The following is a 26125-nucleotide window of genomic DNA, read 5'->3' on the forward strand; positions in this document are numbered from 1 at the left end:
GTGAAACGACCTGTTCTGACTTGTCATAGACGCCCGCTAAAAAACTTTAATGAGCAAGTCTTCCTTCATGAACTGGCCTCCGTAAAATGGTATAGCATCAGCTTGATCCCCTCTGTCCCCTCTGTCACGCTTGGATCTTATTTTTTGATATTTTCAGTGGTATTGTTAACAAACACACCCCCATAAAGAAAATGAGAATTAAAAACAGGTTCAGCACTTGGTTCGACCATGATCTTGCAGAGTTAATCCACCTCAAGAATTGTATTTGGTGAAAGGCTCGGCACACGCATACTCAGGCTGACCGGCTATCGTTCAGGCAAATGAGAAATAAGTGCACTCAGGCTATCCGGAAGGCCAAAGTGAGTTACTTTAAGGAGCAGTTCTCTCTCTGTGGGTCTAACCCCAAGAAGTTCTGGAAAACGGTTAAAGACCCGGAGAATAAACCCTCCTCACAGCTGCCCATGTCCGTTAATGTTGATGATGTGGTTGTTACTGACAGGAAGCACATGGCTGAGCTCCTTAATCACCACTTCATAAGGTCAGGATTCCTATTTGACTCAGCCATGCCTCCTTGCCCATCCAACATTTCCTCATCTCCCACCCCTTCTAATGCGACTATCCCCGATACTTCTCCCTTTTTTTACCTTGCCCTGCTACAAAGTTTCTCCCTGCACTGAGTCCGAGGTGCTAAAGGAGCTCCTTAAACTTGACCCCCAAAAAACATCTGGGTCAGATGGTTTAGACCCTTGCTTCTTTAAGGTTGCTGCCCCTATCATCACCAAGCCTGTCTCTCCTTTCTGGGGAGGTTCCCATTGCTTGGAAGGCAGCCACAGTTCGTCCTGTATTTAAAGGGGGATATCAAGCTGATCCTAACTGTTATAGGCCTATTTCTATTTTGCCCTGTTTATCAAAAGTGTTGGAAAAACTTGTCAATAATCAACTGACTGGCTTTCTTGATGTCTGGTATTCTCTCTGGCATACACTCTGGTTTCCGCTCAGGTTATGGATGTGTCACTGCAACCTTAAAGGTCCTCAATGATGTCACCATTGCCCTTGATTCAAAGCAATATTGTACTGCTATTTTTATTGACTTGGCCAAAACTTTTGATATGGTAGACCATTCCATTCTTGTGGGCCGGCTAAGGAGTATTGGTGTCTCTGAGGGGTCTTTGGCCTGGTTTGCTAACTACCTCTCTCAAAGAGTGCAGTGTATAAAGTCAGAACATCTGCTGTCTCAGCCACTGCCTGTTACCAAGGGAACACCCCAAGGCTCGATCCTAGGCCCCACGCTCTTCTCAATTTACATCAACAACATAGCTCAGGCAGTAGGAAGCTCTCTCATCCATTTATATGCAGATGATACAGTCTTATACTCAGCTGGCCCCTCCCTGGATTTTGTGGTAAACGCTCTACAACAATGCTTTCTTAGTGTCTAGAAGCTTTCTCGGCCCTTAACCTTGTTCTGAACACCTCCAAAGCAAAGGTCATGTGGTCTGGTAAAAAGAATGCCCCTCTTCCCACGGGTGTTATTACTACCTCTGAGGATTTAGAGCTTGAGGTAGTCACCTCATACAAGTACTTGGGAGTATGGCTAGACAGTGCACTGTCCTTCTCTCAGCACATATCAAAGCTGCAGGCTAATTTAGACTTGGTTTCCTCTATCGAAATCGTTCCTCTTTCACCCCAGCTGCCAAATTTACCCTGATTCAGATGACCATCCTACCCATGCTAGATTACGAAGACATAATTTATAGATCGGCAGGTAAGGGTACTCTCAAGCAGCTAGATGTTCTTCACCATTCGGCCATCAGATTTGCCACTAATGCTCCTTAAAGGACATCACTGCACTCTGTAAACTGGTCATCTCTGTATACCCGTCACAAGACCCACTGGTTGGTGCGTATATATAAAACCCTCTTAGGCCTCACTCCCCCCTATCTGAGATATCTACTGCAGCCCTCATCCTCCACATACAACACCCGTTCTGCCAGTCACATTCTGTTAAAGGTCCCCAAAGCACACACATATCTGGGTTGCTCCTCTTTTCAGTTCGCTGTTGATAGCGACTGGAACGAGCTGCAACAAACTCTCAAACTGGACAGTTTTTTTCTCAATCTCTTCATTCAAAGACTCAATCATGGACACTTTTACTGACAATTGTGGATGGTTGTGTGATGTATTGTTGCCTCTACCTTCTTGCCCTTTGTGCTGTTGTCTGTGCCCAATAATGTTTGTACCATGTTTTGTGCTGCTACCATGTTGTGGTGCTACCATGTTGTTGTTATGTTGCGTTGCTACCATGTTGTGTTGCTACCATGTTGTTGTTATGTTGTGTTGCTACCATGCTGTGTTGTCATGTGTTGCTGCCTTGCTATGTTGTTGTCTTAGGTCTCTCTTTATGTAGTGTTGTGTTGTCTCTCTTGTTGTGATGTGTGTTTGTCCTATATTTATATTGTATTCATTTTTTATTTTTAATCCCAGGACCCCGTCCCCGCAGGAGGCCTTTTGCATTTTGGTAGGCCGTCTTTGTAAATAAGAATTTGTTCATAACTGACTTGCCTAGTTAAATGGTTAAATAAAAAAGACTGAACTTACCTCATCCATGGTGGCTAACACTGCTAGTTTGTGGGGAATTGGGAGTTTGGCCAAGGGGTCTCCTCCAACCCTGTTGAAATAAAGAAGTAATGACCTACTGTAGCCTCCGTGAAATGATCATGCAGGCAGCCAAGGCCTGCTCAACATGCTTTCTTAGCCCAATGTATCCCTACCCTTCAGACCACTCACCAGACAACCACTACTCCTCTAGCCTGGTCCCAGATTTGTGTGTGCTGTATAGCCAAAAGACAACGGCTATACAGCACAAACAGATATAGAGCCAGGCTACTCTTTTCCCCATCCTTCCTAATGACTCACCCGTCAACCCCTACTCCTCTCAGGCTGTCCAAGTTGCCCATCAGCTCCTCATCAGAGCGGTAGGAGGAGGGCTGACCTGGAGAACGGTTCAGAGACACACTGCTCTCTGACGTGTACCTGGAGAGAGTGCAGCCCGTTAATTAACATGATCATCTTTTAGTGAAAGATCCTACTGTATGTGGAAATGCAGTTTGACGAAAGTATACAGCACAGGGTTATGCTCTTACACATTATCATTCCAATGACAATGTATCTGGTAAGAGTGCCTATCCTAATGACTGATATCCTAGTTTAAGCTCCAAGTTCTTTCAATGTTTCTACAAACCTGGTTAACCAAAGGGCACCGTACCATATGAACACTAATGAATCCAAGAACAAACAGATGCATTTTTTGGGGGGGTTGTTATTTCATTTTGTTCCACATATTTATTAAATAGGATCTAAAATTCTCACCTGTTGTGCCTCAAGTCAGACTGCATGCCCTCGATCTCTAGGGGTAAGGTGAGGACAAAGATGTCCAGTGTGACAGACAGATCATTCAGATCAAGACCCTGCAGGGCCTCTGCATTCTCCAGACATGTGATCACCTCACCTGTAACAAAACAGTACATGTCAACACAAACAGCAGGTCATTTAATAGCATTATGAACATTCACAGAAGAACTGGGGTCAAATAGTATTTGTTGTCTTTCAAATACTTTGACTGTAGGAGTGAGCCTGCTTGAAGTGCCAGACGGGAAAGTTTAGCACTTTTGGAACTAGTCCACTGGTGCCATTGTGCCGGACAAACTCAATAAAGTAAAGCTATCAACTAACATTTTATTGGTCACATACACATATTTTAGCAGACGTTATTGCGGGTGTAGCGAAACGCTTGTGTTCCTAGCTCCAACAGTGCAGTAGTATCTAACAATTCACAACAATACACACAAATCTAAAAGTAAAACAATTGAATTAAGAAACGTATAACTTTTCGGATGAGCAATTTCAGAATGGCATTGACTAAAATACTGTAGAATACAGTAAACACACATATGAACTGAGTAAAGCAGTATGTAAACATGATTAAAGTGACCAGTGATTCCATGTCTATGTACATAGGGCAGCAGCCTCTAAGGTGCAAGGTTGCGTAACCGGGTGGTAGCCGGCTAGTGATGGCTATTTAACAGTCTGACGGCCTTGAGATAGAACACCAGGTCTGAGTCACACACTGTCTATTGGCTTGTGTCTCTTCTGTGACGGTTGTCTGGTACAGTGTCTACTCACCCAGGCAGGTGGGTAACGTGGTTATGGGCATGGATCCGTGGCAGCTCTTCATGTTAACAGAGCAGGTGAGGTGGACGAACAGCGGAGGCATCTCAGACTGAGGTCCCTCTGGCTCCAACAGGCTGTCTCCCTCTAGGATGCTGAAGGAGTCCTCATCCTGGTTCACCGTGTTGGAGTCAGACAGGGACTCATCCTCCCCATCTCCCCCTGCTTCCCCCTCTCCGTCTGTCCCTAGGGATCTCCGGCCCCCAGCCCTCTCCAGGTACTCCACCTCCAGGTCTGTGTCGCTCTCCATCATGATGCAACAGCCCGACATGTTCTCTGAGGTGCACATTAGGATGACATAGTACACAGCATTATGACATAGTACACAGGATTCATGACGTATCCTTATCTACATGTTCCCTGTGGTGCACAGGATGAGTATAGGGTATCTGATGATCTGGTGTACTGTTATCTAGAAGAACTTAGGCGGGGGTTACACCAAGCAATCCAAGCAACTAAAATACAAGGATCCCCACCGTCCTCTGTAGCAGGCTCAGCCTCGGAGACAACCTCTTCACTAAGTCGTCTCTCCTCTTCCCTATCAGAGTCCTTAGGAAGAGAACAAAAAATAGAAATCAGACGAAGAACGCTATATTAATCAGAGTCCCAGTTAGTTAATAGTGAACCAATGTTTCGGCCCCCAGTGCCTTCTTCAGTGTCCTGGGGGTGGATACCAACCGAGAACAATGGATAGGAAATAACATACACATGTCTCTTTCTTAGATGATGGTGGGCAGTAGTAGAAGTAGTGGGGATTGGAAGGCACGGTCTTGAAGAACTGAGCACCAATGTCCATGAATTTGTCCTGTTGAATGCAGGCATTAGCTAGCTTTAAAACGGTTCTTTAACAAGAGCATCAAATTATAACATAATCCATCTAATTTCTTTCCATTCAACCAAAATCTATCCTTCAGTTGTTTACCTGTATGATTTTGTGCAGATCAGGGTAGACCTCACACTTCTGCTGAAGGCGGAGGAGGGACAGAGGGAACTCTGGTATCCTGATGGTCCCGGGGGGTTCGTCCAGGCCGAGGGGGGAGTTAGGGGCCGAGGCCTTCCCCCTGTTCTCTGCCTCACTCACGTCCTCCATCTCAAAACTTGCAGACACAAGGTCGTCATGTTTACTCACAGAGCAACATTCAGCACCGTCAATCAATAGTCTGAACCAAACAAGTACCAAAACAAACCAAACAAATGTACTGTATATATACACTCTTTGCAAATTAAGTTCTGGACCAAGGTCATATAACATTCTGAGGATCATTCTGTAGCCGACCTGGGTCAAATATGTATATAAAATATGTAATATACTTCAGGTGCCCTTGATTTAGTTTGTCAGGGACATGGGATAGTCCCAAAAGTGCAAACCCCAGATTGCTAGATTTTATTTATTTGATCATTAAAAGTAGAAGGCTGCTCCAGCCAGAGACAACACACCAGTCAAACACACCCTGAGTACTTCAAATATTAAAAAAATGGGTAACTGCTCTGTAGGTCTCAGTAGTACCTGGATGAGGAGGCCATGGGTCCTCTCTTGACCGGCCCGTCTTCCTCTGCCTCTCCGATGGTGAAGGTGGCGGGGGTGATGCTGTGACCCCTGACCCCTCCGTCTCCATGGCGCTCTCGGAACACCCGGATGTGTCCGCAGAGCGTCTGGAGGAAGGAAGTGATGTCTATCTCCTGGAGAGACTCCTCACAGTAGTCCATGGCTGTCAGCAAGTCCTGGGAACTGATGCTGTGGGACTGCTGCAGGCTGCGGTACACACCTAGGGGGAGAGAACACGATCATGCACACGCACGCACTTCAGATCCAGTCTTTATCTCCTCAACTGCATTAAAGGAGAACGTAAAAGTGGACCTTCTCCAATGTAATCTGAAAATGAGGGGAGGAGAGAGGATGCAAGGAATATCTTAGCTACTAACTACATCAAAAACCTTCCACTATACTCTCAAATACAAATCTGGCCAACTATTCCATGTTAAGTTCAGTCAAGGTCAGCACATAAAAAACAGTGCCTTCAGATAGCACTCACACCCCATGAGCGATTTCCAAATTTTGTTGTGTTACAGCCTGAATTTAAAATTGATTACATTGAGATTTTGTGTCACTGGCCTACAATACCCGATAATGTCAAAGTGGAATTATGTTTTTAGAAATGTTTACAAAAAATGCTGAAATGTCTTGAGTCAACAAGTATAAAACCTCTGTTATGGCAAGCCTAAATAAGTTCAGGAGGAAAAAATTGCTTAACAAGTCACATAAAAATGTACATGATTGTTTAATGACTACCTCATCTCTGTACACAACACAAACGATTATCTGTAAGGTCCCTCAGTCGAGCAGTGAATTTCAAAAACAGTTTCAACCACAATGCCTCAAAGAAGCAGACACTGAATATCCCTTTGAGCATGGTGAAGTTCTTAATTACACTTTGGGTGGTGTATTAATACACCCAGTCACTACAAAGATACAGGCGTCCTTCCTAACTCAGCTGCCGGAGAGAAAGAAAACCGCTCAGGGATTTCACCATGAGGCCAATGGGGACTTAAAACAGTTACAGAGTTTAATTTCTGTGATAGGATGGATCAACATTGTAGTTACTCCACAATACTAACCTAAATGACAAAGTAAAAAGAAGGAAGCCTGTACAGAATAAAAAATATTCCAAAACATGCATCCTGTTTGCAATAAAGCACTAAAGTAAAACTGCAAAAAATTTGGCAAAGATATTAACTTTATGTCCTGAATACAAAGCATTATGTTTGAGGAAAATCCAACACATCACCGAGTACCACTCTTCATATGTTATGGGTATGCTTGTCATCAGCAAGGACTAGGACGTTTTGATTGTTCCTGAGTGGCCTAGTTACAGTTTGGACTTAAATTTGCTTGAAAATCTATGGCACGACTTGAAAATGGCTGTCTAGCAACGATCAACAACCAACTTGAGAGAGCTTGAAAAATTTCAAAATAATAATGTGCAAATATTGTACAATCCAGGTGTGCAAAGCACTTAGAGACTTACCCAGAAAGACTGTAATCGCTGCCAAAGCTGATTCTAACATGCAGTGACTCAGGGGTGTGAATACTTATGCAAATGAGATATTTTAGCATTTAATTTTCAATAAATTTGCTAACAATTCTAAAGAATTTTTTTCACTTTGTCATCATGGGTATTGTGTGTAGATAGGTGAGAATGTTTTTTTAATAAATTTTCACGCTGTAACACAACAAAAGTATTACTTTCTGAAGCACTGTAATATTCCCTAACAAATTAGTCAATACTTTTATCTGGATGATGTTTATATCAAATTCATCTTGCGAAAACAGTTATGCTTTTTTTCAGTACCACAGGGTATACATTTTGTGTTAACCTCTTGACTCAGTGAGCAGTGAGAGAAAAGATGCTGCCAAGGTGTGAATATATTTATATTTAAATTGGCATGCCAGACCAATTTAAATCCATCAGGCTTGTCAGAGAGAAGCGGATATGTCACCTAAGCAGAGTTGTGTCTAGTGTGTGTGAGTGTGCGTTGTGTAGTCGCTCTCCTCCTGATTGAGGTTTACAGATCCTGCTGCAAAGGAGCATTAAAAACAATTCCTGAGATGACAGCTTAAAACACTCCTCTAACAGATTTCTCCGTCACTAGGATGACGCAGGTGACGGCTTTGCCCTATGCTTGCTTCTGTAGTATTGGATGCGCTATCATCGGGTGTGTGTGTGTGTGTGTGTGTGTGTGTGTGTGTGTGTGTGTGTGTGTGTGTGTGTGTGTGTGTGTGTGTGTGTGTGTGTGTATTTGTGGTGAGTCACATGCTGAAAGGACTCTGTTCAACAGTAGTGCACAAAATAGGGAATAGGGTGCAATGCCCTGATCAAAAGTAGTGTACTATATAGGGAATAGGAAGAGAATCAGCTACTAGCCGATACTGTGGTCAATAATAAACTTCTCCTCCCATCTGCTTTCCCCAGCACCAGTAGCCCATCTCTTGTCCCTTCAGTGCCATAAAGCAGTGTACATTACCATTGGGCTCCTCTCTGCGTCAGTCATTTGCGAGTCAGAAGGTAGAGGTGCACTATCCCATTTCCTGAGCAGTTTATTTAAGGGGTGATTTATGACGTCTGGCTGTCGCAGTGGTCAAATGCAAGCTAGACAGACAGATTAAGCAGTCAGACTGGACTGGTCACCTCTGACCTGGTCTCTCCTGACAGGCCGTTACCGTAAATGTTCGCGTCTGTCAGCAGTGTATTACCTGTGACGTAACACTGGTGGTAGTGCTCCTGTAGCAGGCTGCAGTAGTTGGCCAGCTCCTTGTGTTTATGAGGCTGCGACATCAGGTCTGTCCAGGAGGAGGTGCTGCTGCGTTCCTGAGATAGAGACCTGCAGGAGGAAGAGGACAGACACACACACCGGACACACACACACAAACACCCCAAACACCATTAGAGAAGAAGAGGAGCAAGCGCAGAACCAGGAAGCCCAATAGTAGATCTGTGGGAGAAACATACAAGCCATAGAAAGGAGGGAGTATAGCCTCATCATCAGATATAACGCGGTTATTTTACACACCCCTTTCAAAACACACAATCTCATCTCACCCCCCAGTTAACATGCCGCATGTCTCCTATGCAAACGCACAGTCTCTAATCTCACTCCATAAAAAAACACAAACCTCTGATGATATTTAATCTCCATTAGAAAAGAAAAGAAACACACTGTCCAGCTCCATGTAATGTTGCATTATGCATTGAGGAGGATGCTGTTAAAAGTCTATTAGCTTGAGCGGTCACAGAACAACAGAGCTCCGAAGCGTGCTTTTTAACAAGGGGGAAATAAAACCTCTCCGAAAGTGTATCCAATATGTCAATACTATGTGTCTTATGTTAATCTGGAGATCAACACATGGTCAGTCCTGTACCATGATACACAAGTGTATAATTCCCATATTTGACCTGGAACTTGCAGGTGAAAAAGAAAAAGAGTACAAAGGAACTTGTTTATTCATTTAAAAAAACAACATGAATTGTTTAATCACAGGCTTAGAGGAGAGATTTCCAAAGCATCACGCCCATGGCATCAAGTAGGGTCTGTACAAAGTCACCCCCCCCCCCCAGAGAACCTTGAAAAAAAACCTGAACCAAATTTGATTTTCTGGGAACATGCAATAAGTTAGATATTGTCAGTTCACACAGCAGACATGTTGATTTTGGACAGTTCCACCCATTAGTATCTGACTGCAGAGAGAGAGACAGCCTCCTACAAGAAGTTTGAGCTCCAGCAAACATAAGTGCCTTGCGTTGTGAAGTCAAGCCTTCAGTTATGTAAATGAATATAAAGTCAAAAATATCTAGAGGCAACAGTCTTATCTGGAGGCAGATACCAACCTCCCAATAGCAACACAGGCCTAGAGTGAGTGAGAGAGTGATGGCCTCAGCCTCACCCACTTAGAGAGGAGGAGCAAACTCTCCCTGGTATGAAAAAGGAGGAGCGAGGAGCATATGGCCAGGCCTAAGTCCCTCCTAACCCCATCAATTCATCTTTCCATGAGCCCTTGCATCCTTTCTCCTCACCTCCTTCTCAACCGTATTGGAGGAGGAGGTCCAAGGTCCCCCCCTTCAGACCTTCTTCTCCAATGTCTTTTGAGAAGGACACAAGGAGATAAGATGCAAGCAATTGAGGAGAGATTCATTGAGATTGATCTCACCACAGCTCTACACCAGGAAAGGACGGAGGGGAGGAGGAAGAGGAGGATGGGGGGAGGTGGAAGAGGAGGATTGGGGGGGAAGGTGAGGTGCGCGGCAGGATGATGGAAGCAGCAGTAAGCTAGCTGTGCTACCTGAACTTCATCTGCTGATGCATCTCCCAGGAGTCAGCGTCTTGAGGTCTATTTATCACCATAGTACAGGAAAACAATCAGAGGTGCACAACGTTAGCATGGGACTCAACCAACAACAATGAGCTTGCTGGCAGCCAATGTTGAGTGAAGGGTAGACTTATGAAGGGTATAATCGGGTATGGCATGGTAGGACTTCTGACTGAGAGTGTTTCAAGAGTCAGTCACATATGATGGATGGTAAGGTGATTAAACTGATGAAAAGTAAAGTGCTGCATACATAGAGCCTTGGATCTGCTGTATTCCCCTCCCAAGACCTGTGTTCAAATTGAAATTGTTAACTCCTCAATACTCCTCAGTCCCAGACGGCAGGATTTTCCACTTCTGAGAATATTCAAGTGATAACATTGCATCGGGAAAGCTCCATCCTCAATCAAGTGCAGCTAAAGTATTTGAAAGAAAACAAATCCTATTTGAACCCAGATGTGCTCCCCATCAGTAGCCCCAGTGTGTGTGTGTGTGTTACTGGGTACCTGAAGAAGATGTCCCTTGGCTGCCTGTTAGAGTGGGGATTGAGTAGCTGATCCTTCAGAGAGTCCAGGGAACAGTTATAGACATACACAGGGCAGCGCGGACGGGACAGGTCCCCTGAGCTCTGCTGGGACGCCTGGCGACTGAACGTGATGTGGAAGTCTCTCTTCTGGGGCTCAGCGAACTGCACCCCGTCCCTCTCCTCCACACCTGAGTGAGTGAGTGAGTGAGAGAGAGTAATTTCCTATTTGCTCAGGGAGCCCCATCCCTTCCCTTTCACAACAGTAACATTATGTTATTGCAGAGAGAGAGAGAGAGGGATAGAAAGAGAGAGGGTTGGGTTAGTGAGAAGGTACAGTATGTTGGTAGCAAAGGACTAATGATACAATAATCCTATAGTACTTACCTGCACCTTTGGTGCCATTTTCTGGCTCAGAGAGACGGCTCTCCCAGTTGTCCTGCTCCACCGTGGAGCTCCCAGACCCAGGAGAGAGCATGGGGGACCTCAACCCGCTACTCAACCCACCATGCAGCCCATTGGTGGAGCCCGAGTGAGAATCAGCCTGTGATTTGTTGCCGGTAGTCAGGGTGTCGTCATCATCTCCATTGTCCTGGGGCTCGGTCTCCAGCCCAGACGACATCAACATCTGGACATCTGCAGAGAAAACACAACAACGTTGAACGCAAACATTTTCCAGAGCGACTTACAGTCAGTGCATTCATCTTAAGACTGCTCGGTGCTACAAGCACATATCACAGGCATAGAACGTACATTTTTCCTCAATAAACGTAGCTATCAGTAGAGTCTGAGCTAGAAGGTGGGGGGGGGGGGGGGGGGGTGGTGTAAGTCAAGTACAAGTGCTGGTTAATTATTAGACATTTGGGGGGTAGGGGGTTACCAACATCTACAAACACACAGCACTGTGTGCTGTACCACTTTATGATGATAAGCATGTCGATTACAACCAGTTAAAACTAGCATGCTGCCAGGCTGGTGGCTAGCCTAAATACATAAGATTCCTATAACTAGAGTGGAGCCCCCCAGATCGGTAGCTCTGTCCTATTTGTACACATCACACAACTACAGCAGAGCACAGAGAACAGTAGCGGGGTACCTACCTGTGAAGGTGGCAGGGAGGAAGGTCAGGAAAATCTGTTGAGGGCTGATGTACTTGGCGTAACACTTCCACTGAGGGGTAGACCCATCCCTCTCCACTGGGACTGGCTCCTCGTCCACCAGGTCTGCATTGCTGAAACTCTGAGAGAAAGAGGGGACAAACTCACTGGGCATAACTGAGAGGACAAGTGCTACAAAATAGACTAAACATATGTTTTGCCCAAGGTGGACAGAGTTTCAATGAGAGGAAGAAGAGGGTAGTGTAAACCATGTCTGAACATCCAAAACAGCACCTCTGGTCCACTGGTGGTTTTACATTGTTTATACACTGCATAAAACCGATATCAATGCCAAGGAGGAACCTTCTGGATTTATTTCCCTGATGAGAGAATGGGGATTGGTTAAAAGGTTTACCTGAAGGGTACTGGTTGATCCTGTCACCTCCTTACTGCTCCCTGTAGTGTGGAAGGACATCACTGTGTCCTGTCTCTCTGGAGGTTTCAGGCACTCTTCTGTCAAGGGAAAGTAACCACATGGCAAGGCAAAAAAATTCAATACAAAAAAAATGTGTGCAGGAGCATAGGATGTTGTTACACAATGAATACAATCATTAGCAGGATTCTGTTCTTTTCAGTCAGTCAACATGTATTCATAAAGCCATTTCTACATCAACCGTTGTCACAAAGTGCTTTACATTCACCCAGCCTAGACCCCAAAGAGCAAGCAGATGCATAGCAGAGGCACACATTTACAAAGCCTACCTCTGATGACCGGTAGAGAGAAGGGTGCAACATGTCCGTCTCGTTCCCTGTCTAGGATGTGATGCATGAAAGTGACGTTGTCCTGGTCAGCCAATGGGATCTCCCGGTCACTGAGCTCCTGTTGCAAGCTGCTGTGGAACAGGCTCAGCAGAAGCTCGTTGGGAATATAGGGGGTGCTCTGGGACACCTCCTCGTTCTCCACTGCAATACACACAACTAAGTATTCATTCATTCATCCACCATCTTCATAATATTGCAGCGACAACACCTAGTGACCATGTCAAGAGGTTTGGACTTTTTGGTGTAATGGCTAAGGTGTTGGATTAACAGTCGCAGGGAATCCTTGATTTAGCAAAAATGTAGAAATTAACAATAAGATCCTTGAGGACATGATAACATGATAAAATTCACCTCTGCTGAGAGTGAGGAAGAAGATTTCTATCTGTTGGCACTTGGGCAGCAGCTCGATGAGGTCAAACTGGAAGGGAACAGTGTGGATGCAGTCCTCAGAGGCAGGGGGTTCTCCTGCAGCGGTCCCAATGGGAGGGTACACCTGCTCCTTGTTCTGGCACAGCTGGCTAAGGTACTCAAACGTCATAATGGTGGACATACAGGTCAGATCCCGGGGGAAGATCTGTGGATAACGTAAATTCACTATCGTTTAATTTTTTTTTTTTAAACATATTTTTATTAGCCCATCCACCACCACCCCTTTTCGGAGGATACAGTTTTTACAGCTTTTCTGCTACATATAAATGCATTTTACATACACATTTTACATATACATTTTAGATAGATGGTACTTTTATATACAGCAATCACATAACAATAATACATTACTGAACATAAGCTCTTTAATCCCACACCTCAGCCCATCCGACTTATCACCATAGACCACCCTCATTTGGTTTCCATGTGCCATATATTTTTGCAATTGTGCTGTGATGTTTACATGAATGTTTTACCTTTCTATTCGCATAGTATCCACAGGTTGTGAGCAAAAGATGAACATCTTTCCTACAAGTATTCTTATATTGCTGGTTGATTGACTATGGCTTTCCAAATCGCCCAACACTTCTATTTGTAAGGTTCATTTTAAGTCAATGTTGAGATTTTTTTTAACAATTCCTCAACCTGTGACCAGAAACAAGCTAGATAGGGGCAATACCAGAATAAATGATCTAGTGATTCTGTCTCTTCGCAGGCAAAATCTACAGAGCTAAGATTGTTGTATGCCCCATATATATAACATTCTGTTGGTGGCAATAATTTCGGATAAAAATGCACATTGAAATGTGTTGAATCAAGTGTTGTTTTTTTGTATCCATTCATATACTGTACCATGTGCCATGGAATCGGTACATTGAAAATATCTTCCCGTTTATTTTGCAACCTGTATGGCGCAGCTGTCAACATTCTTGTCCTCAAATTAAACTGGTATATTTTTCTATTTATGCCAATCATTTTCAGCCAAAAAATCCATAAAGAATGGTTTTGATTTTAACCATACTATTTGTTGTAATATTCGTTCTCTTTTCTGGAGGATAAAATTTTACTTGTAACCAGCTTTGTGTGGCTTGTTTACGAAAGGGCGATACTTTCAATTAGTCGGAAATGAGAAGTTGTAATCTGTATAAAGGCATTTTGAACAAAGGATGAGCCTTTCTTAATAATCTACTGGAGAACCATTTTGGGTGTAAGTATAATTTATGTATGAGTGAAGCTTTTAGTGAGAGGTTTAAAGCTTTAATATTTAATAATTTTAGCCCACCAAACTCATATTCATTATATAGATAGACAAAATGAAATGTGCCTGTCTAAGCATTCCAAATAAAGTGACATTTTTTGCCATACGATTTTAAAAAAACAAGTCATCTAGGAGTAGGCAGCACCATTAGTAAGTCAACTTTGATAGGACCAAAGAGTTAAATCAATGTGATTTTTCCATAATAGACAAGTATTTACCTCTCAATGGTTGCAGAACCTAATCTATTTTTGCAAAACTATTGAAATTGTTTGTGGTTAGTTCATTTATATTTTTTGAGATGTGAATACCATGTCTACTACACCATCCACCCATTTCATTGGTAAACTACAAGGTAGTGTTAACATTGGGTCTTTTAACGATCCAATACGTAATATGGTACACTTGTCATAATTAGGTTTTAGCCCAGAGAAGCTAGAAAAGGAATCAAGATCTTCAATGTGACTGTGAAGGGATACAGACTGCAGACTTAAGAAACAAAACTAGAGAAATCGCCTTACAATGACACTTTTCATGTTCTTGTTGGATCTAATTTTAATAGCTAGCATTTCGATGGCCAAAATAAATAGATACAGAGGCAACGGACAGTCTTGTTTTACTCCTCTTAAAAACTCAATACTTCTGAGAAGTAACCATTATTTACTATTTTGCACCTGGGGTTGCTTACATAACCATAACCCATTGTATAAAAGATTTACAAAAATTAAAGTAGTCCAGCCATTTATATATACATTTTACGCCTTTTCAAAATCTGCTATGAAGACCAGGCCTGGTATCTTTGATGTTTCATAATGTTTCAAGTAATTGTTGTATATTATCTCCAATTCATCATCCATGTAAAAAACCTGTCTGATCAGGATGAACAATATCTGGTAAAACCTTTTTTTTATTCTATGAGCTATGCATTTTGCCAAGATTTTTGCATCAACACATTGAAGTGTAAGAGGCCTTCAGTTTTTTTAAATGGACTGGATCTTTATACTTACCACATGGGTCCTGTTTCAGTAGTAATGAAAATCAGACCTTCTTATTGAGTACCTGAAAGTCTACCATCTTTATAGGAGTAATTAAAACATACTCATAAGGGATCTTTGAGTACATAAAAAAGGTATGATACACCATCAAGCCTTGGATGTTTTCCAGACTGAAAATATTGAATTGCCTCAAGAAGTTCCTCCTCTGTAATATGGCCTTCACACAGGTATTTCTGTACATTTGTCAATTTTTTTAAATTTGTATTATTATTAGGAAATAAATCCTTACAGTTAAAATCATTCAGTGAAGATGGAGGAGACTGAAAAGAAAACATGCTTAAAATATTTTTTTTCCTCTTTCAAAATATAATTTGATGAATCATGGATAACTGTCATTTGTAACATGTTTCTGTAAATTATTTTTGGATTCAAGAAAAACGTAGTGCATTTTTCACAATTTTCCATCCAATTCGCTTTATTTTTGTAATAAATTACACTTGATTGTTCTTGAATAAGTTCCTCCAATTCTTTTAGTTTTTCCACTAACTTATTTTGTGCATATATAGTACAGATTCCATTACTATCTACCTGCGCGGTTATTTCCTTTATTAGTCTAATCTCTTTTGACCTAAACTGATTGTTTTAATAACAAGTATTGTATTGAATGGCCTCTAAAAGGTACATTTAGAGGTGTCCCATACAATAAGGGGATCTGCTGTACCTACAGTGCCTTGCGAAAGTATACGGCCCCCTTGAACTCTTCGACCTTTTGCCACATTTCAGGCTTCAAACATAAAGATATAAAACTGTAATTTTTTGTGAAGAATCAACAACAAGTGGGACAAAATCATGAAGTGGAACGAAATTTATCTGATATTTCAAACTTTTTTAACAAGTAAAAAACTGAAAAATTGGGCGTGCAAAATTATTCAGCCCCTTTACTTTCAGTGCAGCAAACTCTCTCCAGAAGTTCAGTGAGGATCTCTGAATGATCCAATGTTGACCTAAATGACTAATGATGATAAATAGAATCCACCTGTGTGTAATCAAGTCTCCGTATAAATGCACCTGCTCTGTGATAGTCTCAGAGGTCCGTTTAAAGCGCAGAGAGCATCATGAAGAACAAGGAACACACCAGGCAGGTCCGAGATACTGTTGTGGAGAAGTTTAAAGCCGGATTTGGATACAAAAAGATTTCCCAAGCTTTAAACATCCCAAGGAGCACTGTGCAAGCGATAATATTGAAATGGAAGGAGTATCAGGCCACTGCAAATCTACGAAGACCCGGCCGTCCCTCTAAACTTTCAGCTCATACAAGGAGAAGACTGATCAGAGATGCAGCCAAGAGGCCCATGATCACTCTGGATGAACTGCAGAGATCTACAGCTGAGGTGGGAGACTCTGTCCATAGGACAACAATCAGTCGTATACTGCACAAATCTGGCCTTTATGGAAGAGTGGCAAGAAGAAAGCCATTTCTTAAAGATATCCATAAAAAGTGTCGTTTAAAGTTTGCCACTAGCCACCTGGGAGACACACCAAACATGTGGAAGAAGGTGCTCTGGTCAGATGAAACCAAAATCGAACTTTTTGGCAACAATGCAAAACGTTATGTTTGGCGTAAAAGCAACACAGCTCATCACCCTGAACACACCATCCCCACTGTCAAACATGGTGGTGGCAGCATCATGGTTTGGCCCTGCTTTTCTTCAGCAGGGGCAGGGAAGATGGTTAAAATTGATGGGAAGATGGATGGAGCCAAATACAGGACCATTCTGGAAGAAAACCTGATGGAGTCTGCAAAAGACCTGAGACTGGGACGGAGATTTGTCTTCCAACAAGACAATGATCCAAAACATAAAGCAAAATCTACAATGGAATGGTTCACAAATAAACATATCCAGGTGTTAGAATGGCCAAGTCAAAGTACAGACCTGAATCCAATCGAGAATCTGTGGAAAGAACTGAAAACTGCTGTTCACAAACGCTCTCCATCCAACCTCACTGAGCTCGAGCTGTTTTGCAAGGAGGAATGGGCAAAAATTTCAGTCTCTCGATGTGCAAAACTGATGGAGACATACCCCAAGCGACTTACAGCTGTAATCGCAGCAAAAGGTGGCGCTACAAAGTATTAACTTAAGGGGGCTAAATAATTTTGCACGGCCAATTTTTCAGTTTTTTATTTGTTAAAAAAGTTTGAAATATCCAATAAATTTCGTTCCACTTCATAATTGTGTCCCACTTGTTGTTGATTCTTCACAAAAAATTATAGTTTATATCTTTATGTTTGAAGCCTGAAATGTGGCAAAAGGTCGAAAAGTTCAAGGGGGCCGAATACTTTCGCAAGGCACTGTATGTTGTGCAAAAAAATAAGTAAATAATGAATTATCTTCTCTTAGTTAAGAACAAATTGTCATCCAATAGGCTTTGATTAAATTTCCAATATCCACGTGGAAATTCTGTAAGAGTTATGTGGAGGCCAATTAGATGAAGGTTCAATCGCATTCTGTCTCCTATTAATACTTTTTAAACGTTTGATGCCAGCAAGAATGACACCAGGAAGTAGTCAAGTCAGCTAGCTTGATTAAGCCTCCTCCATGTATATCTCACTAGGTCAGAGATTTTCAACCTCCATATATCAACTAGTTCTAATGTATCCATGATCTCTTTAAGTGCATGAGTGTGATAGTTTGTAGTGTGATTTCCTTTACGATCCATTGAGGTACTTTACAATACGATTGTAATCTCCCACCATAATAACAGATTCATTCGTTACTTGTGAGCTCAACAGATTATTACAAGAAGTGTGGATTGTCATTATTTGGTCCATATACAGTGCCTTCGGAAACTATTCAGACCCAGACCCTTGACTTTTTTCCAAATGAATAACAGCACAATAATATAGATTCATGCTCAAGTCCTAGAAAAGGCTATAAGCATGTCAGCCCAGACTGCTCAGTTCATTGGATCCAATTGCTAAAAATACCTAGAAATATCACAAGACCAGGTCTTTATGCCCATTACATGCACGCAACCTATCGGCAGAGAGACATATTTCATGTACTCCTTATTATATCCTGTTATATTCCAACAAGAAGGAAGAGAACATACATTTTAACAGCCATGGCACGACAGCAAAGAAGACAAGCAGTACTGACAATCTAGAACGTGTGAACGTGTAAAACCAACCCTCTCTCCACCCACACACATTTGGTTTTTACTCCAGGGTTGTTGCTCTATCACCTCGTCCGTTTTACACCTAGGCCTATATCATTAGGATCAAGAATATAAAGGTAGCGTATGTAGCTCACGTAAACATGTAATACACTTCTCACTAAGAGAAGTGCTTCCATAGGCCAGTTATTAATGTAAACTCACTATTACAATCAATCAAATGAAGAGAGAGGAACCAGACTTAGAGAACCCAGACTTAGTCCATCCAGACTTAGTCCATCCTCCTCTGGCTGCATATGTACACACGCTTCAACATCAACTCATCTCTATCAGTATTGTAATACCGTAATTTCCGGACTATTGAGCGCACCCGAATATAAGCCGCACCCACTGAATTAAAAAATATATATTATTTTGAACATAAATAAGCCGCACATGTCTATAAGCCGCAGGTGCCTACCGGTACATTGAAACAAATGAACATTACACAGGCTTTAACGAAACACGGCTTGTAACAAAAATAAATAGGCTTTAATGAAACACGGTTTGTAACAAAAATAAATAGGCTTTAACGAAGCACGGCTTGTAACAGAAATAAATAGGCTTTAACGAAACACGGTTTGTAACAAAAATAAATAGGCTTTAACGAAGCACGGCTTGTAACAAAAATAAATAGGCTTTAACGAAACACGGCTTGTAACAAAAACAGTAGCCTACCAAGAAAGTCATTGGTCACCATCTTCCTCCTCCTGTGCACTGAAACCACTGAAGTCATCTCCTTTGGTGTCAGAGTTGAATAGCCTCAGAATTGCTTCATCCGATATTGGATCGTTTTCATTGTCGCTCTCGTCACTGTTTGATCTTAACCCATTCGGCAATTTCATTGGTCTAATGAAAGCTTCATGCCACCAAAAAACTGAGCACGTCACAGAATGTGTTTTTTTGGAGAAAAAAAATGTGAAAGCGGGAAAAATCCATATATTAGCCGCGTCATTGTTTAAGCCGCGAGGTTCAAAGCGTGGGAAAAAAGTTGCGGCTTATAGTCCGGAATTTACGGTACTATACAAATTGGTGAATTGGAATTATCAGTGATTATATTACTGAATAGCTGCAGTACCTTTGACAACAGCTGAGAATGCAAGAAGATCGATTTGATTAAGCGATGAAGCGATTGATACTGACCGCCTGCGGTATCTCCTGGTAGGTGAGCTCCTGGAAGTGTCTATGTTGGTCTCTAGGGCTCCATACTGTCCCACTCTGAGGCTCTACCCAACACTCTGTCACCAGGTTGAGCTCTGTGTCCACATCGATGGCCTCCACCTCTGTGTCGTTGTCATCGTCTGTGGAGAAACTGGAGACCACATGATGGAAGACAAGGGGTCAGGACAGGAGGAGACATACAGATGCTTATTCAGCAATAGCACCATTTACTGACTAAATAACCAGCAAAATATACCAAAGTTCAAAAGGTAAAAAAAGAAAGAAAACATTTCTTAGAAACGTAACTGTTCTTCTAAAAAAAATATTTAGATAATATTTGAAGATACGGTTGGAGAATGTGTAGAATTTGTGGAACTGGTGGACTAAAGCAATAGAAACAATGGCCAAATATTCAATGGAATTCAGTCTCACCTGTCCTTGGTAGAGGTGGAGTGAGGTGGAAACAGGATATACTGGACGATACAGGTGTGACTTTCTCTGTCCACTGCCTCTGGCATCCCCTACGAGCACACCATCACAAGTCATCATTACAATGGGATTTGTATAGCAATTCAATGCAAACACTATACAGCAATAAACAGCAATATGTCCAGATTAGAACATATGTATGTGTGTATTGTGTAGCCTAATCTTCCTTTCAGTGTTAATGTAGACAATGCTACATTACTACTCAAAGGATTAGTGAGAGTTTTTTTTATTGAGTTCATATGGGTTTAGTAAATATTTGCTGTCCCTAGGTGCCCCAGCATGCTACTCTCACCTTCATTGGCAGTTCAGTCACCATGTTGACTATGCCCTCTCCACTGGCAGCAAAATGAAAGCCCTCAGAGAGGCGAATCCTTGGGAAACATCCAAAAACATTTTCAGGCAACAAGTCAGAAGATGTTAGTACTCCTAAGACCTCCCTAACAACTCTCTGATATGATAATGACTTTATTTATATTCGTAAGGAGTCTTCACAAACATTACATACATAGTGCACGAGTCAGGTACCATTAGACATGCCAGTGGGACTCACTCAGACAGCATGGACAGTATATGAACCACAGCCTGCAGCGGTACGGTAGCACCCAGGCCGCTCTGCACCGTCCACACCCAGCGCTGGTGGAGGAAGTAGCGTGACAGAGACGCCAGCGTGGACGAGGCCGTCCGATTGGCTGCCATGCTAAGGGGCACGGTCATGTTGGTGGGCTGGGTGAAGTTCTCCATGTTCAGAATAAACGGGGTCCGGAAGTCTGACGGGAGCTTCTCATACCTACAGGAGGAGATTGGACACCATTAGAGTATTCATGTTAATAATTGGGTAAAATGTCTTCATAATCCAAATTTAGGTCTGATACTTTGTTGTATGACCTCAATAATTGTAATCTACAGTAATAAGCCACGTAGCTGAAAAAAATGACCATGCCCAAGGCACAAATCTGACAACATTCCACTGACCTGATGAGTAGCTTCTCCAGAGGTTTGTTGAGGACCACCACACATGGCCGGTCAGAGAGCGCAGGTTTGGGAGCAGGGAGAGGAGGAGACTTGGAGGGGGATGCGTGCCCCAGAATCTTCCTCTTGGTCTTGGGCGTAGCCTCTTTGTTCTGGACGCGGTGAGGGAAGCGAAGCCTCAGGATCTGCTCCCGCAGTTCATCCACTATCTGGAAGTGGGGCAGAGAAAAGGTTAAGCTGAAGAATAGGATGTGTTGGTTCCCTCACAGACAATTCAGTTTAGTTCACTTGCCTTTCTTGGCCTTGTTCAGGATTTTCTGTTCTTGCATCTTCAGCAATGAGTTAAGAATCAACATTTACATAAACGGCAACAAAAGGTCAGACCAACAGAGGGTTGCAGCATTCTGAGGGGAAAAAAAGGTGACGTTTCACCTAGCGACTGACATCTTTCTGCTTGTTAGTTCCATTTAGTGAGGAGAAATAGGCACAGCTCTTGAGATTCAAAATATATATGTATTCAAAAATTGTTAAAAGTGTTTTCGGTGTGGACCATATCCCATACCTTGTTCCTGGTCTGGGCCAAGGTGCCAATAGGGAAGCCCAGCCTCAGCACCATGCAGGGAGCCTTGGAGATCAGACGCACCAGGTAGAAGGAGTTGGGGGGCTGGTCAGAGGCACTGGGGACAGAACAGGACATTCATTAAAACCTTACTCCAGTCATTTACTGTAACTCAATCCAGACCTGGGTTAAAATAGTATGTGTTTTAGTATATTTTGAGACTATTCCGTTGGTTCATTCAATAACAGCTTAAGTATTTGAAAGAAAAAAACGAATATTATTTTAACACAGTTCTATCTCGCTCCACAATGTGAACAACATTTCCCATGAGTCTCTCTGCCTCTACCTGTATATGAGCTTGACATAGGAGTATCCCTCCACCAGTACAAAGCTGCTCCAGTCCCTCAGTAAAGAGGTGAGGGCTGAGTGGGAGATACGACACTGGATGGTGCTGAAACGCCCGTTACTACCAGCAGTGTGGAGATGCTTGGGCACAGGCCTGCAGAGAAGAGAAGACAGGAGATCAGCATTACAATGACTGGGAAAATACTTTTAAAATGAAACCTGCACACTTGTAGATTCTACTTAGATTTGACTAATTATACTAAATGACTGGGAGAGGACTATCAACACCGCTCTCAGTGATGCATCACTTTACAGTACATCTAAAAGGAGAAATTAAATCAATATGAATTGACAACATTGTAATTTAAGAAATTGACACAAGAAGTTGGTGTCGTATCTATAAACCATCTCTCACATGTCGTGCTCCAGGATGATAGCAATGCGGTGCATGTGAAGCCATCTCTGCCAGAAGTTGGCGTCCATGGACAGGACCGGCTTCCAGTAGAAGGCAAACTGGGACTGGGAGGAGTCCTTAGAGCCGCTGTGCTGGAGGGAGAGAACCTGAAGGAAACAGCAGAGGAACACTGTGACTACCTGTCCTTAGGTCACTAGGACCAATGGCCCATATTCGTAAAGTGTCTCTCAGAACAGTGGGATATATAGGATAAATTTTGCCTTCGTGATTACAAGATCAGTTTTGTCTAGACCATCATGAATACAACTACAGAAAGTGGGGACCTGATCCTAGACCAGCTTTATGAATATAGGCCAATGTAATAATGAATTTGAAAAATCAGTGTTAGTAAGTGTAAAGGAGTAACCAAAGTACATACAGGCGTGGTGGATCCAGGTGGGATGTAGAAGAGAGGAACTCCGTTCTTGGTGCTCTCAGGGATTGTGTAGTTCTCTGGGAGAGAGTTAAAGGACTGCAGGTGGACCAGCATCTGATCTGTCTGGTTTATACTGTGACGACAAAGAGCATACTAACATGTGTCTTATCGGGAGAAATGCACAGTATACACTTTCAAAATCTTGTACTTCGAATTCCATGTTTCCCCCTATATTTACCGACGCCACTCCAAATGATTATTATTATTATTATTATAATTATTTGTTTTAATAATTTCCGGTATAATAAAATGTTTTCAGTGTAAACTTAAATGAATAAAACCAGAGACAAAGTATATAGAATCGATAATGTAGCTACAGTATATATGTTTAAATAAGATCATCTTTGAGAACTAACAATCCCCAAAATAGAAACTAGACAGTTAGGGAGAATCATTAAAACATTAAAAACATTTTAAAAATGGCATGGCATGGGGACCCCATTGATTTTGATTTAATGTTCGAGTCACTCAGATAGCATAAGAACACGGCATAAGACATGGCAAAATGTGTAGAATTGCTTTAAAACAATTCTAAAAGTAGGTTCTATGATTATCCATTACAGAAGTAAAACTAAAATATATAATTTGAAATAGAATAGTATCCTTGACAATGAGCTGTATCGGTGTTCCCCTAGCAGTTTCCCTAGCCAGGTAGATACAGGTGAGTCAAAGGTCACCTCTGCAGTGTGTTCCAGAATCGCCTGATGACGGAGGTGCGGTAGGTTGAGGTGATGGGTTTCCTCATGGTACAGCTGATATCATGGAGGATGTCGTAGCTTCCCTCCATGGTGACCTCTACCCAGGTGGTCCTCTTGTCAGGATCCAGGGGCCACTGGGCCACTGCCAGGTACTCTATACGCATGTTGTGTTTCCACAGCAACACCAGCTTCACCTCCAGCTGGGTGCCACCTACGGGAGGGACCAAAACACAAATTGAAACATTTGTGCAGTTTGGTTTATTTAACACTGTATACAGTCTGGAAAATAGGAAGAAAGTTGGCCTTGTTGATGCACTTGCAGTAAAACATATGTTCTATATCGTGGGTCTTCTGTGGACAGTAGAAAGTAACTTTAAAATGTAAGGCTTGAGGCTAATCCCACCATCCTGCTCTCTCTCTCTGTCGAGACGTTGTCTGGTTTCCGAACCCCTCAACACAGGACTTGACTGGAAGTCTATGGCAGGAGCGGACGAATTGGATGATCTCTCAGCCAATCACCATCTAGCACAACCCTTAGAACCTCCTCTCTACATTGTGGACTTTCAAAGTGTGAGCAGTGCAACTGGATCGGAACGAATGCATCTTAGAATGCCAATCAGAAACAAGTGAGCATCCCAAAAATAATATGGTCACTGTGATAGAACTTTTTTTTTTTTTTGGGTGATTTTCTGCAAGTCCCATCTAATAGAGCTGTAGTAGGCTCTCTTTCTCTCCCATCTCAATTTGAACCTACACCCCTTTCATTGCCACTTTGTTGCAAAGTGTTTCCAGGCTCTATCTGTGTTTGCAATTTAGCCTGGGACGAGGTTAGGCTTGAGGCTGGTGTGAGCCGGTACCTTTAGTGAGGTTGATCTCCCTGATGGTGTATCCCTCTCTCAGTCTGACCGACACCACACTGACCAGGTGGGCGTGCACTTCCTTCTCTGTGTGCTTCTTCCTCCTCATCACTAGCGCAGGGTTCCCACTGGCTGACACCAGGTGCTCGTTGAACAGCTTGTGCTGAGACACTGGAAAACAGAATTTGGAACATGTCAACAAGATGTTCAACGTTTACAACAGCGTATAATTAGGCAATTAGTCTGCTTTTTTAACCAAAATAATGTCTGCTGAACTACCTGGCAGCACTGGATCATTGCTCTACCTCAATACTTTATTTTAGAAGCAGTGAAGGGATGTGAGAAAGAAAAAAAAAAGCGTATATGAAATGAAAGCACGATTATCAACATCGTGCATTTTCACTTCCTCTGTTGATATCTCCACTGTGACAAACTCTCGTCTAGTAAAATCATTTACCGGTAGGTATACTATCTAACGTAAAGAGATATTTTGGGAAGGAAATACTCTAAAAAGCAGCAGAAAAAAAAGACAACCCATTTCATTATGTCTAGGTGAAGTCAGACCCAGCCATTACGCATTCATCCGCATCTCTTTGTGCTAAACCTCTCACTATAAAGACGGACTTCTATTCAGAGAGCTGCCATCACTGTGGGTGTCTCCAACACTATTCACAGATAATGACAGGGTGTTTGGAAATGACAAGAGCCTTGCTTAAAAGCCACTGTGTTTGGGCTGTCACAGAGAGCACGAACGAGTACAATCAAGAACACTATATTTAAAACAAACTTGTTTCAGCCAAAATTGCACTCTGATGGGATCGGGGACACAGCAGCAGAAAGACAATTTCATGTTCAACATATTGATACTGCCTAACTGCTAAAACTGTACAGTTTTGATTTGTAAAGTTCAAATAGAGTATAGTCTTTCACATCATGATATATCGTCTTGCACTTCACATCTCGGGCATCTTGCACCCGTATGGAGCTTCATCAGGAAATGCATCGCTGACGTTGTCCCCACAGTGAAGTTTCGCTGCTTCCCCAATCAAAAGCCCTAGATTAACAGAGGTATACACTAAAGCAGAGAGATACTGCACACAGGGCTATTGCAGCCAACCCCGAGGCTATGGATGAGGACACTAACACGTACAAGACGTTCCGCTACGACCGCCGCAGAGCCGTCAAACAGGCAAAGGGACAATTTAGGAACCAGGTGGAATGCTATTGCACTGGCTCCGATGGTCAACACGTGGAAGGGGACACAGTCCATTACAGATCACAAAAGGTAGACAAAGTCTGTATATTTCACCTTTAATTAGAATGTCAATACTAGCTACAGTGGTTAGCTAGCTTGGAGGAAGTATTTAGTGTTGTGCGCATTGCGTCTGTGCACTTAGCTAGATACCATCCCATTGACTACATTGCATTTTTTGACGAGCATTGCAATTCTACAAGTACAAACGGTAGGTTTGTCGCTACCGGGTCGGCAAGCAGCAGGTACCGCTTTTGTTCTAGCAAGAGAAGGAACGGCCTCCCACTGTGATAAGTACAGATAGGAAGACTATCGGCAGTTAGATTCTCTGTGTCTTTCATGCTTTAGGCTACCTGCTACAATGACTGCCGCCCCGCAGCACTATTATCCATAATCATGAAGTGCTCTGAAAGACTAGTCATGGCACACATCACCTCCATCATCCCAGACCCACTCCAATTTGCATACCGCCCCAACAGATCCTCAG

At 42.6% G+C, this 26125-nt stretch overlaps 1 protein-coding gene across 5 annotated transcripts in view; it reads right to left on the reverse strand.

Moving 5' to 3' along the window:
* The window catches only part of szt2 (SZT2 subunit of KICSTOR complex), a 123559-nt gene that overhangs the window by 78119 nt on the left and 19315 nt on the right, over positions 1 to 26125 (reverse strand). For 4 of the 5 annotated variants that reach the window (XM_082967935.1, XM_082967936.1, XM_082967933.1 and 1 more), the window contains exons 9-35: positions 24387 to 24557; positions 23509 to 23740; positions 22775 to 22904; positions 22357 to 22502; positions 21943 to 22095; positions 21600 to 21714; positions 21041 to 21246; positions 20619 to 20855; positions 20361 to 20439; positions 20012 to 20100; positions 19562 to 19730; positions 12878 to 13100; positions 12467 to 12667; positions 12120 to 12217; positions 11708 to 11846; positions 10995 to 11243; positions 10591 to 10798; positions 10061 to 10108; positions 8477 to 8604; positions 5732 to 5990; positions 5147 to 5321; positions 4931 to 5029; positions 4701 to 4773; positions 4180 to 4500; positions 3367 to 3505; positions 2914 to 3030; positions 2596 to 2665 (exon numbers count right to left, since the gene is read on the reverse strand). In XM_082967935.1, the coding sequence (XP_082824061.1) occupies positions 2596 to 2665; positions 2914 to 3030; positions 3367 to 3505; positions 4180 to 4500; positions 4701 to 4773; positions 4931 to 5029; positions 5147 to 5321; positions 5732 to 5990; positions 8477 to 8604; positions 10061 to 10108; positions 10591 to 10798; positions 10995 to 11243; positions 11708 to 11846; positions 12120 to 12217; positions 12467 to 12667; positions 12878 to 13100; positions 19562 to 19730; positions 20012 to 20100; positions 20361 to 20439; positions 20619 to 20855; positions 21041 to 21246; positions 21600 to 21714; positions 21943 to 22095; positions 22357 to 22502; positions 22775 to 22904; positions 23509 to 23740; positions 24387 to 24557 (4274 nt within the window). The remainder of the gene's footprint in view (positions 1 to 2595; positions 2666 to 2913; positions 3031 to 3366; positions 3506 to 4179; positions 4501 to 4700; positions 4774 to 4930; positions 5030 to 5146; positions 5322 to 5731; positions 5991 to 8476; positions 8605 to 10060; positions 10109 to 10590; positions 10799 to 10994; positions 11244 to 11707; positions 11847 to 12119; positions 12218 to 12466; positions 12668 to 12877; positions 13101 to 19561; positions 19731 to 20011; positions 20101 to 20360; positions 20440 to 20618; positions 20856 to 21040; positions 21247 to 21599; positions 21715 to 21942; positions 22096 to 22356; positions 22503 to 22774; positions 22905 to 23508; positions 23741 to 24386; positions 24558 to 26125) is intronic. The other variant, XM_082967934.1, reaches the window with a different exon arrangement.

The sequence above is a fragment of the Salmo salar genome, chromosome 23 (assembly GCF_965601325.2).
Source record: "Salmo salar chromosome 23, fSalSal1, whole genome shotgun sequence".
NCBI lineage: Eukaryota > Metazoa > Chordata > Actinopteri > Salmoniformes > Salmonidae > Salmo > Salmo salar.